Source organism: Heterodontus francisci, chromosome 3 (genome assembly GCF_036365525.1).
Source record: "Heterodontus francisci isolate sHetFra1 chromosome 3, sHetFra1.hap1, whole genome shotgun sequence".
Taxonomy (NCBI): Eukaryota; Metazoa; Chordata; class Chondrichthyes; order Heterodontiformes; family Heterodontidae; genus Heterodontus; species Heterodontus francisci.
The window spans coordinates 45304216-45316761 of record NC_090373.1 but is presented as its reverse complement, the minus strand read 5'-3'; the positions used below and the strand labels follow the sequence as shown (position 1 = coordinate 45316761).

General features: G+C 41.7%; 1 protein-coding gene across 3 annotated transcripts in view; it reads left to right on the top strand.

Annotated features, from left to right (window-relative positions):
• arhgef10 (Rho guanine nucleotide exchange factor (GEF) 10) overlaps positions 1-12546 on the top strand; it is a 346362-nt gene that overhangs the window by 300897 nt on the left and 32919 nt on the right. For all 3 annotated transcript variants that reach the window (XM_068021752.1, XM_068021735.1, XM_068021744.1), the window contains one exon: positions 7584-7726. In XM_068021752.1, the coding sequence (XP_067877853.1) occupies positions 7584-7726 (143 nt within the window). The remainder of the gene's footprint in view (positions 1-7583; positions 7727-12546) is intronic.

Below are 12546 nucleotides of genomic sequence, written 5' to 3'. Positions count from 1 at the left end.
GTATTATGATGTAAAATAATTCCCTTCCACTGGAATTTAGGAAGCTCTTCAGGTCTGATTGGATGCAGTAATGTTTCGTACATTATAAAGTTCTAGTTTCCAATTGAATATACTGTGCAGGGTCTGGCTTGACATTGCACAGAAAGGGTTGGGTTAGTTTAATTACAGGAGACTAAATTTGATCACAAGTGAGGATGAAAATGTTATCTCTGCTGGAATCTAGTCCACAAACAAAGTACTGAAACAACTATTGAAATAGGAGGTGTTGCCCTTTATTATGGAATCATAGTTCATTCACCACCCTGTCTAGAGAGGTTTAAACACAACCTTTAAACATTATAAGGGTTTCTTTTAATTATCTCGAAGTGTTGGTAATTTAATTCTTCATAATTCAGTTCTTCCTTTGTGAGCACTTAGTATTGCAGCCAAAAGCAAAGCAAAGGGTGTTTCCAGCATTGTTGACAAACTGCTGAGAGCAATACTCTTGTTTATATTCTCAAACTCCTTGATTTAATTTTAATACTTCTGTGGTGCCTTGCCTCAAAGGATCATTATTGTATCTTGAGCATGGAAAAATTGTTTTTTGAAGATCAGATTGTTCTTATACCTGTCTTACAGACATCTTGCAGGGCAAGATGGCCAATTCCCAATGGAATTAATGGCAGTCCCTGTCATTTTTTATTTGTTCATGGGATGTGGGCATCACTGGCCAGCCCAGCATTTATTGCCCATTCCTAATTGCCCTTGAGAAGGTGGTGGTGAGCTGCTGCAGTCCATGTGGGGTAGGTACACCCACAGTGCTGTTAGGAAGGGAGTTCCAGGATTTTGACTCAGTGACAGTGAAGGAACAGCGATATAGTTCCAAGTCATGCTGGTGTGTGGCTTGGAGGGGAACTTGCAGGTGTGGTGTTCCCAGGCATCTGTTGCTCTTTGTCTTTCAAGGTGGTAGAGATTTGGAAGGTGCTGTCGAAGGAGCCTTAGTGCGTTGCTGCAGTGCATCTTGTATATGGTACACACTGCTGCCACTGTACGTCGGTGGTGTAGGGAGTGAATGTTTGTAGATAGTGTGCCAATCAAGCGGGCTGCTTTGTCCTGGATGGTGTTGAGCTTCTTGAGTGTTGTTGGAGCTACACCCATCCAGGCAAGTGGAGGGTATTCCATCACACTCCTGACTTGTGTCTTTTAGATGGTGGACAGGCTTTGGGGAGTTAGGAAGTGAGTTACTCACCGCAGGATTCCTAGCCTTGGTATTTAAATGGCTACTCCAGTTCAAAAACTAAGCGAGTGAAAGAGTTAAATTAAGGATTCAGAACGGAAGCTTAATGGCATATTTCAGCGAGATCTGCTGAGAATAATGTATGCAGTTTGGGAAAAAGGTTAGATGTAGAGCATAATTATATAGCTAACCATTTCTGCCAGCTGTTCTGTATAAAGTAGAATGTATTGAGATTTAAAACCACACAACCTTTCAGTTCCTGTTGTGGTTGTACATCATGCAGTAGGAGAGATTATACCTCTAATTTGAAACTGGAATTTCAAATATGCTTTTCAAAATTAGAGGTATAGATTTGTCAGATCATGTTAGGAAAGTAAAGGTGGCCCTAAGGGCTTAAATTACAACTTACAGGAGCTCTTGCTCTATGTTTTAGAGAATTATGCAACTTTACAATGTGAAGCAAAGACATGACGCATTATGAACTTTAATTTGAAACTTCCCTGGAAATGCATCAAACCCATGAGTGTCTTTGAGCCTCAGAATGCAAGTAGACAGAATGAAGACTCCTTGACTTACAAAAACATCTTGTTTCTTATTTGTAAAGATAGCTGAGCTAATGGTTTTCTACACCAGCTACACTTGCATCATATTTACTCATCCCTATGGAAACATTTCTTTTGCTAGTCAGTACAAGTTTGAATCAGACACAGTTCGGAAGGTTTGACATGCAGTTTGGCACAAGCAACAAGAAGCACTAACGTTGGTTTTCACCTTCCCTGGCACTGGTGCAAAGCTTTAGTTTTGTACCAATGAAAGTGAGGAGAGGCAAATCAGAGGGCAAATTTAGGTCAGCAGCTCTTGTACTCTTATTTACCACATTAGCAAAGGCAAGGAAATGGGCCACTTTTCCTGGCTGCAAAAGATGTGCCACATCATGGAACAGTGGAATGAAAAATTCTGTGTTTATTTGGCGGTGGGGCAGTTGTGGGGATGGTAAGATAATTCTTGGATAAATGTTTAATGTTTAAAACAGTCATGAGAAAATGCAAGAAAACAAAAGCAGCAAAACCCAGAAAATGAATGTTTTTCAAAGTTGTTACAAACTACAGACCATCTGGCCCAACAGGTCTGACTGTTTTTTTGTGCTTCATTGGAGTCACCTCCCACCCCTCTTCTTCTAACCCTATCAACATATCCTTCCAGGCCCATCAATATAATTGGGTGGGCTGCTTTATAGACATACAGCCCTCCCCATCCCCATCTAATTTTCCTCTGTGTGCGTCCCCTCTGTCAATACTTTATGCCCAGGCACTTAAGATGAAAGTCCATCCCCATAAATCTGTGGCAACTGAGATAAAAAGCATGTAACCGAAGAGACTATTCACACTTACATTTATGACAAGGAGTTAATTGTATTGAAACATTATAATTGGCTCCAAATCAGTTATCCAGTACTGTTAATATAAGAACAAAAGAAAGGACGGAATGAGTAAAGAATATTAAGTCCATTGGCTCTACAGACTTGAGTAGATTTTGCTGCATTGTGAACTGACCCTAACTACTTCAAGCTCATGAAGGCAAGCAACCAACAAAGAACAGAAAACTGTGTGAAATGACACCCCAGTTTTATAGTAATCAATCCAATGTTGCAAGCCACACTATACTTAACTTGATCCAGTTGTATCTTACTGATTCATCGTTGGCTCCAGCTACGCAGGGGCACTGTTAACAGACAATTTAATCATATGTGTCCCTCTCCATAACGTTTCGTAATATCTTTATCAAAAAGGGCATTGTTGATATAGCTGGTTTCACTGGAAGTCTTGCGGGGGGGGAGGGGGTGGAGAGGGAAACTTATTCAGCTCTGTGCATCTAACTTGAGCGTTACTTGTTACACATTTGCATTCTTTAGCTGTGCAGTCACAGTCCTAGCCAAATAACCTTTTATCTAGATTACTATTGCAAAATATATATGTTCATTTAAGGAAACCTTGGTTAGACTGCACCTGAAGTACTGTGTGCAGATTTGGTCCCCTTACCTTAGGAAGGATATTATTGCCATAGAGGGAGTGCAACAAAGATTCACCAGACTTGTTCCCGGGATGGCAGGACTGTCCTATGAAGAGAGATTGGGGAAACTGGGCCTGTATTCTCCAGAATTTCGAGGAATGAGCGGTGATCTCATTGAAACTTACAAAATACTTAAAGGGATAGACAGGGTAGATGCGGGTAAGATGTTTCCCCTGGTTGGGGAGTCTAAAACCAGGGGACACAATTTCAAAATAAGGGGGAAGCCACTTAGGACAGAGATGAGGAGAAATTCCTTTGCTCAAAGGGTTGTGAATCTTTGGAATTTTCTACCCCAGAGGGCTGTGGAAGCTCAGTCATTGAGTATGTTTAAAGTAGAGATTGACAGATTTCTAAATAGAAATGACATAAGGGGGTATGAGGATAGTGCGGGGGAAAAAGGCATTGAAGTGGATGATCAGCCATGATCATATTGAATGGTGGGGCAGGCTCGATGGGCTGAATGGCCTACTCCTGCTCCTATGTTCTTATGTTTATCACTTCTGTTTATATTCGAGTACTTTTTGTAGCATTTATGGGCATTTAATTTTTCTTTTTATAGAATCATAGAATGGGTACAGTACTGAATGAAACCATTGAGCCTGTCGTGTCCATGCTGGCTCTCTGCAAAATCAACTCAGCTTCTTCTATTCCATAGCCCTGCAATTTTTTTTCCAATTCCTTTTTGAAAGCCACGATTGAATCTGCCGCCACCACACACTCAGGAAGTGCATTCCAGATTCTAATGACTCGCTGCATAAAAAAGGTTTTCCTCATGTCGCCTTTGGTTCTTTTACCATTCAGCATAATTCGGTATCCTCTGGTTCTTGTCTCTTCTGCCAATAGGAACAGTTTCTCTCTATCTACTCTGTCCAGACCCCTCGTGATTTTGAAAACCTCTATCAAATCTCCTCTCAACCTTCTCTAAGGAGAACTATCCCAGCTTCTCCAGTTTATCTATATAACTGAAGTCCCTCATTGTTGGAACCATTCTCATAAATCTTTTCTGCACCCTAAAGAACTAAACCTTATAGATTCTAGTTGTACTCAACCATAAGTCCCAATTCCAAAATTAGATACGCTGGCCCCAATTAATCTACTAGCACTGTTCATCATTTCCATTATTTTCTCGTGTAGCCGTTCTATTGCAGAACTGTTCAGGAAGCAGTTCCTCCTTCTTGGCTGCAACTCTGAGTGCTGTAGGGTTCTGTCCATTGATAATGTCGGGTGGTTTCTACAGCATAAATTCACATCGAAACTAGCTATTGCTTTAAAGCCATCATCTGCAACTTTTGATTGGTGCAGTTTGGAGAAGATGCTATACTGGCAACTGTGCGCAAAATCACTTTGCTGAACTTAACAGCTCGGTTGGCTAGATGACAAGAGTGTGGTGCAGAGTAACGCCATCAGTACGGGTTCAGTCCCCTTACTGGCTGAGGTATTTCTTGGGGCCTGTTCCTTGCCTTGTCCTATAGTGATATCATTGGCATAAGCCATGATTAGCAACGCTTGGTCAATGAGGATGCTACAGGAAGAGAGAGAACAGTGATTCACATGGAAGTATATGACTGATCAACTTGAGCAGCAGCTACACAAACTATATCAAATAGCGGGCAACTTAAAGCCTCTTGTTGTGAATAGTAAGCAGCTTGGTTTTTCATTAATGTAAAAAGCAAAGACAGAAGCTTCTGAAGAGATTCAGAGGGCCATATTTGATTGCCAAAACTGAAAAAAAAGTTAACCATTCCAGAATATTTTTCTGTTTTTACTATAAGAAAGCCACCTTCAGACTCTCTGTCTGAGGGGCAGAGGACAAGCAATGAGAAGTCTGAGCACCTTGAGCAGAGTCCCCACTTCCTTTCTCCATCTTCCCTCTCTTGGCCCACCCATGCTTCCCTGCTAGCCAAGAGCTGGAGAGCACTTTTCTGTACATCATTGAGGTGGTGAATGGACAAGGCCAGGCTTTACTCCGTCCTGTTTAAAGTGGCAAACTGTGAGTGGAGCCCATTGGTCAGGGCAAGCACATACTCAGTTGTTTTCTGCGTCTGTTGCTGAGCTGGTGGAGGGTGTGCATGAGTCATGTCGTGTGACTGTGCTTCCTCCCACTCCAGCTCCTGTGTCACACTTGATAGACTTGTGGGAGATGAAAGACATGAATCAGAGCTGACATGGGGAAAGGGGTAGAACTTCACCATTTTGCAGATGTTCACATTAGTGATTGTTATGTGCCAAGTGTGATTTCTGATCCTGTCACCAGGTATCTGGGAGACCCCCAATGGCCATGTACACTGCCACCTTGCCAACCTTCATGGCCACCTCTTCCAGTGGCTAGTACTGGAGGGTTACCCCCGATTCTCTGTCTCTCCCTGGAGTTGTGCGCTCTCTCCTGCAAAGAGAGAAAGCAGAGAGTTAGGAGCAAGAGAAATGGATTGTGTCGAGAGGTGGGAATGACAACTTTTGTGGAGGGTAACTGAGGCATGGGTGTAAGATGGTACAAAGCTATGAGGATCACTATCAGTGTTAGCTGCTCTAATGGGGATGTGAGGAGGTGTCACAAGAAAGAAAATGAGCGGAGCTGCAAGGTGTATGGTCTCGGGAGTGCTGTGCGGCTGAATGCTGGGGAAGTCAGAGTGCGGAGGTTGGCACCTGAAAGTGGGATGCTACTCACCTTTTCTGCCCTTTTGAGGTCATTGAACCTCTTGTGGAACTCTATCCAGGTCCAAGGTATCACATTCCTGCTGCTCACTTCCTGGGCCACTTCCATGCATGCCTGCATAGTTTGAGAGGCTGACCTCTTCCTTTCCTGTCTGCCAGAAACAGCACCACTACAGTCTCTTTCAGCACGCACCAGGTCCTCCAAGGAAGAGTTAGAGAACAGGGGCCTTGTGGGGGGTTGGTGGGGAGGGGGCAGTGGTTGTTGCAGGGGGCAGCCTTCCTACGCCTTGCTTCCATTCGTGTGATTGCTGAAGACTCAAGAATCAATGTAGAATTCAGCCATTCTGATGCCTGCCAGGGCCCTTTAAACTGGAAGTCCTTCCATTAATAGGCGCCAGTCGTCATCACGTCTGTATTCTGATTGCTCAGGAAACCCAGAAGCGGGATGCTAATGCCATAAATGACTTAAAAGACCACTGCTGCAACCGTCGGGTTCCCAACCCGCTGCTGCCCCCCCCCCCCCCCCCCCGCCCCCCAGCTGCAAATGCGTCAGTTCCATTAAAATTCCACCCCTTGTAAATGAGTCACAAGTATATGGCATTCACATACATCTTCTATTACAAACTTACAACTCTGTACAAAATTAACAAAAGCAATAATCAGAGATCATCATATGGGACTTTACAATTTACTTCTATATTGGGACCTTCTGCATAATCAAAATTAACCGGGGGAAGGGTTAAATACGTGGAGGTTTTTTTTGCATGTAAAGCGAGATAAGCATGAGACATTTGCCACAGAGAATGCAAAGCCAGTGAAAATGGTAAAGTGGAATGAATTATAATCTTTCAACTGAATATGACTATTATAAGGAAGTATATGCTTCGAATTAATGTTTACTTCCCATAACTTATACAATTTATGTGGGTTTTATTGTGGTTTGAAATCTAAGCATGTACAAGTCGCCATATTTATTGTGTTTGGTTTGCAATTGGATTGGAAAACAAATGATGTAATTCTGACAAATGTGTGCACTACCGTTCAGTACTGTAACCTCATCACGTTTCTGGTGATTATACATGGAGAGGATAATCTGATATTGCAAACAGAATCCCATTGCCACAAAACCTAAACAGTAGCTAAACAACGAGCTTTTAACACAAGTAAAATAATTTTCCTGCTTACTCCACTGTCAGCAATATATAGTTTGCTTTACAAAAGCAATAGTTTTTAAATGTAGATTGTGATTCTTTCCATATCTTTTAAAGCTTCCCTCAAAACTGACAACTTTGTGTTATATTTTGCATGTGACACTATTTGTTGCAGCTGTTCATAAATTGTATATTTTAGCTTTAAAGGTAGATTATAGAAATGTCAGAAGCATTCTTTCATTTCTGTTAGTTAATGGTGTAAGGAAGAAAATTTAAAATGAAAATGGTAATCTAATCAATTACAATGAACAGTTTGGCACTTGAGTATCTCTCGAAAAATTCATGAAATGCTGTTTTATTGTGTTTTAGTGCAGGCCATCACAAACAAAAAAAGATTTAGATTCAAAATAAAGTTTGCTGCTCTGAACTAAATCATTATTTAATGTGTATGTAGAAACTTTTACAATTACTTGCTCTCAATTGCTCTGTTGAAGATGGATCTTGGAATGCTGACTCACCAAAAGTGCTGAAGCTCAGTGACCTACCAGTGAAAATCATCCTTGTAATGGAAGACACACTCTGGACTGCTTCTGGTGGACAGATATTTATCATCAGCACCAAGAGACATACTGTGGAGGTAGTTGGAAAACTTTTTAAACAACTTTTATAAAAGAATTTGTTGTGAGGTGGTGCAATGTTCCTGCATTCAGTTGCAACGCATTGCTGCAGGAGGCCAGCTTCTGGAAGTCCCTCCCTTGTGACCTCTCAAACTTTGCAGAAGTCAGGGTGGGAGTTCTGTGGCCAAAGTGATCCCGGCATAACTACAGAGTACGCACCCCTGCAGATTTTTGCGGCTTGTGTTTTCCTTTTGGGGGACAAAGAAAGTTAGAAATTGTCACCTCCCGACCCGATATGACTGGGCAACCTAGGTGCGTAGTAAAGGGTCAGCTGTCCGTATATTTAGTCAGAAAATGGTGGTGTAGGGCTTTCTTATTTCTTTAGTGGACTCAAAAGGCATGAATCAAACAATTAAAAAAAAAAATTACTGACATTAAAACACAAAGTTTTGCCGATGATATGCCATACAATCTTATCTGGGGTACAAATCGGCAATCAGAACCTAGTTCTAGTAAAGTTGAGGAGGTTAGTTCTTCATCAACAAATCTTTTCTTCTTGTGGTCTCCTGCAGATCGCTATGAGCCTGTCTGTTTTATATATTTTTTCCCTTTGTCTGTTACTGGGCAGAATAGTTTGCTGTTTTCCTCTCCGTTCCCACTGTCCAGCAGACAGCTGCCTCATCTTTTACTTGTTTATCTCTCATTGCCCTTGGAAAGTGCAGTTACCTACAGGAAGTCTTTCCCAAGTTTGGAGCAATAACAAGATCCAGCATGCTTTCTGATTTTGGTCAAGTTCCCATCGTCCGTTCTCCATTGGTGTTTTGATACAATGGATCCATTCCTCAGTAGGTCATTGAATTAGTCTGCCTGTATTTTGTTTTGCTTGTATGGGCTGTATATGAATTATGCATTATTTGGTGTTTATACTTTTATGTCATTATGTTCTTTTACCACATATTCACCCTGCTAATTCTCAGTGAGGCCTGCAGGTGGAGAGGACAGGGGTTTGCACTATGTGCTACAGCCATGAACTGAAATGGAAATCAGTGTTTCTGCAGCCTTTAGAGGCAATATGAACCATAAAGGAGCAGGGACAATGGAAGCCCTAAGACAGAGGTGTCAAGGCATGTGAATTTTCTAAAGCACCGAATAGAAAATAATAAAATGTGCCAGCTACAGATGAGTTTTGGAGAGTGCTAAAGTTAACGTCAGTCAACCAAAAGCTGTTTTCCTTCTTTTTTCCTTTAATGAAATGGGAACCCCACCCCACCCTTGTCACTCTGTCATCATTTAATGATACAGTACAGAAAGAGGCTGTTCAGCCCATAGTGCCTGTGCTTGGTCTTTGGTAGTGCTATCCAATTAATCCCACTTCCCTGATCTTTCCCCATAACCCTGCAACTGTTTCCCCTTCAATTCCCTTTTGAAAGTTACTACTGAATCTGCTTCCACTGCCCGATCAAGCAATGCATTCCAAATGATGATAACTCGCTGTGTATTTTTATTTCCTCATGTTGCCTCCTGCTATTTTGCCAATTACCATAATCTGTGTCCTCTGGTTACCAACCCTTCCGCACTGCAAACAGTTTATCCTTATTTAATCTATCAAATCCAATCATGATTTAGAACACATCTAGCAAATCTCCTCTTAACCTTCTCTAATCTCTCCACATAACTGCAGTGTGCTGTTGTGCCAGGGAAGGGTTGTCAGCAACAAAACAGGTGGGATTCTGGACTCTCCAGAATCCAGAGTGTGTTGGTATAAAGACTGCATGTACAGAATTGTATTTAAATAAAGGACTTCATTGTTACAAACATACAAGCAATGGCAAGCATGTAAAGACTCTTGGGTCTAACCAGCCTGTCCTACATAATTGTGATACCTTATGTATCACTACATATACACTCCCCACCCCGTCCATAAATCATGTGATCTCCTAGGAGAGGTGAAAACCCAGGCTAATTTAGGGGGAGAAATCTGAGAAATTCCACTCCAACCCATCTAGGCAATCAAAACTAGTCCAGGAAATGTCTCTGACCCTGAATTCCTGATGTACCTACCTTGTGTAAGAAGTGATGATCGCCCCAACCAGAAACAGGTCCAGCTCTCAAGGAATTCAGTGAACAGGCATCCACCTCACGAACCAGAAGCCTGTTCTAGAGGTTCACTATTCTCTGGGGACATATAACATCTCCTGACATCTAACCCAGCTCTTACCTTAGACAACTTACAATTGGACCCCTGGTCCTCCCACACTGTGATCTGGAATACCATCTAGTCCCTTCATTATGCTTTAAATCTCAATCCGATCACCCCTAAGTCTACGCTTCTCTAAATTGTAGAATCCCAGCTCTTGTAACCTATATTGATAATAAAGATGCTTTATACTGGGAATTAGTATAGTGGCCCTCCTCTGCCCCCTTTCCAAAGCCTCAGTATTGCCCTTCATGTGAGGAGACTAAAACTGGACACAGTGGGCTGAATTTTCCCTTGGGCTTCAGGAACCTGACATTGGGACCAAATGAGGATTCTGAGCCCGCACTTGCTGGGAGAGGGACTGACACAGGGATATTCCCAGAGGCGACTTCCTAATTGACCCTTGCAAGGCTACGCAGGGAATGTCGAAACCTTGAATATCTGGATCTTGACCTAATTCATGCATCATCCATCCCTTGCCAAAGTTCTAGCACCCACTGGTCTGCAAAGCTTTGGCTCTGCGCTGGGCTTTCCCAGCCCTGGCCTTGCCTCTCCCTCTCAGCGCTGGCATCGGCAGTCAAAGCTCTTGCCCTCCACTGAGGTTGTGTTGAGGACTGTTCCCTAGTGTTCCAAGGCTCCTGACCCAATTCCCACTCCCGTCTGTCGCCCCTGACCTCAGTCCTGCCAATTTCAGGTGGGAGACTATCCTGGATTATTTAGATAAGGGCCAGGAGTTTAAGTGGCCCGGGCCTCACGCAGCGATCCCCAAGGAAAACTGAGGCCTGCATCTCTGAAGAGACATGACAGAAGCCTGATATTGGCAATAGATTAAACCAACAAACTCGCACACTAAATAAATATATGAATTGGCATTTCATTTTAATCCCGCTCTGCGCAGCTTTGGCTTGAATGTATTTGCAATCTATTCCCTGCCCACTTAATTCAAATCAATGGACAAGTGCAGGTTGATGCGGGAATATTCCATGGTAACTGTGCAGCTGTGAATTGCTCAACTTTTACTTTAATTGATTTGAAACAAAGATACCACTGTTTGCCTTTCAGTTAGACGGTGTTGTGTAACTATCACTTATACGGTGTTTGTGCCTTTCAGATAATGTGTTGTGAAACCCCACTACCAGTATTGAAGCAATGTTTTTTTTGGAATCCATCAAAGACACCAGTACAGAGAGAGCTTCAAACTTTAAATCAGAAAACCGACTTGCTGATACAAAAGCAGTAACTACAATTACATAGTTGATGCAGTCCCACAGATTGTTCTTATTACTGAAACATATGTGCGGGTTTCCAAGCAAATCTTGCTTTAGCCACATAAGTGACTGAAGATTGCTTGCCACAGTTTTGAAGTTGACCATAATTGTATAAGGGTATTGATCAGGAGAGGAAGAGGTGGAACTGCCAGTCTTTGGAGTGTTGGGGAAAAAGTTTTTTTTTTTTTTAAAGTGCTGTCTTTACTACGATGTAGAAGGTAAAATATCAGCATAGCTTTTTAATGTTCAAGAAATATTTTACACTTGTTCTTAATCTGTAGAGTATCTCCTATAAATGTAGAAAAGTAAGATTGTAAACTATTGCACAAGAATCTTATCAGAGTGTAGCTGAAGGTTTCTACAGAACCTAATACCAATGAAATAATTAGGCCCAGCTCATTGGGCCTAAAAATGCAGTTTCAGTTTAAACTTACTTTTTACATCAGATTGACTAAAAATCAATACTAATAAATCTCCCCAATTAACCTAAGTGCTTTTAAAACTCAATTTGTGGTTTGTAAATATTTCAACATTAAATCCCTTGAGTAAAATATTTTGAAATAAAAACATTTAAATCTGAGAAATCAGGGGACCAGTATTATTTCAGAATATATGTAGCGTAAGTGAGCTGGGGTCTTATGTCAGTATAATTTCCCTCTTTTCTGCCATGCAGTGCATCTTATGGTCATAGTCTATACCCAAATTATAATCAGGGCGTGTTCCACACTATTCTTACAGACAGGTGGAAAGGGGTGTGAGTGGTTCCCTCTGTTCACCTCCCAACTGACTGCAGTCGTGTTTCTTTAAAAATGATGCACTAGCCCCTGAGTGTCTTTCAGGGTCACGTGACTGCTACTGCATTTGACTGCGGTACAAGTGTCCATGTTCTTGTGGTTTTGTTTAACAGTTGATGTTTTTAATTCACCATTCTTCCATTTTATTGTTTATTTCATCACTGCTCCTTTCCGTGCATGACACTGTCCTGACCAGTATTTATCCCACAGCCAATATCACTAAAACAGATTATCTGGTCATTATTTCCTTGCTGTTTGTGGGAGCTTGCTGTGTTCAAATTGGCTGCTGTGTTGCCTGCATTACAACTCTTCAAAAGTGCTTCATTGGCTATAAGCACTTTGGGATAGCCTGACATTGGAAAAAATGATATAGACATGCAAGTTCTTTATAACTTGCACATGTATAATGATGAAATGCATATTTAGTATGCATCCTCAGTTTTGCAGACCCTTATTTTTTCCCCTCTGAAACCTGTCACTTAGTGGAGTGTGCAATGGAACAGTTAAAATGGTATGTCAAGCAAATTATATTGTATGAATTGCAGGGAATAATATAAATGAGGTTATAGTACATTAAAATT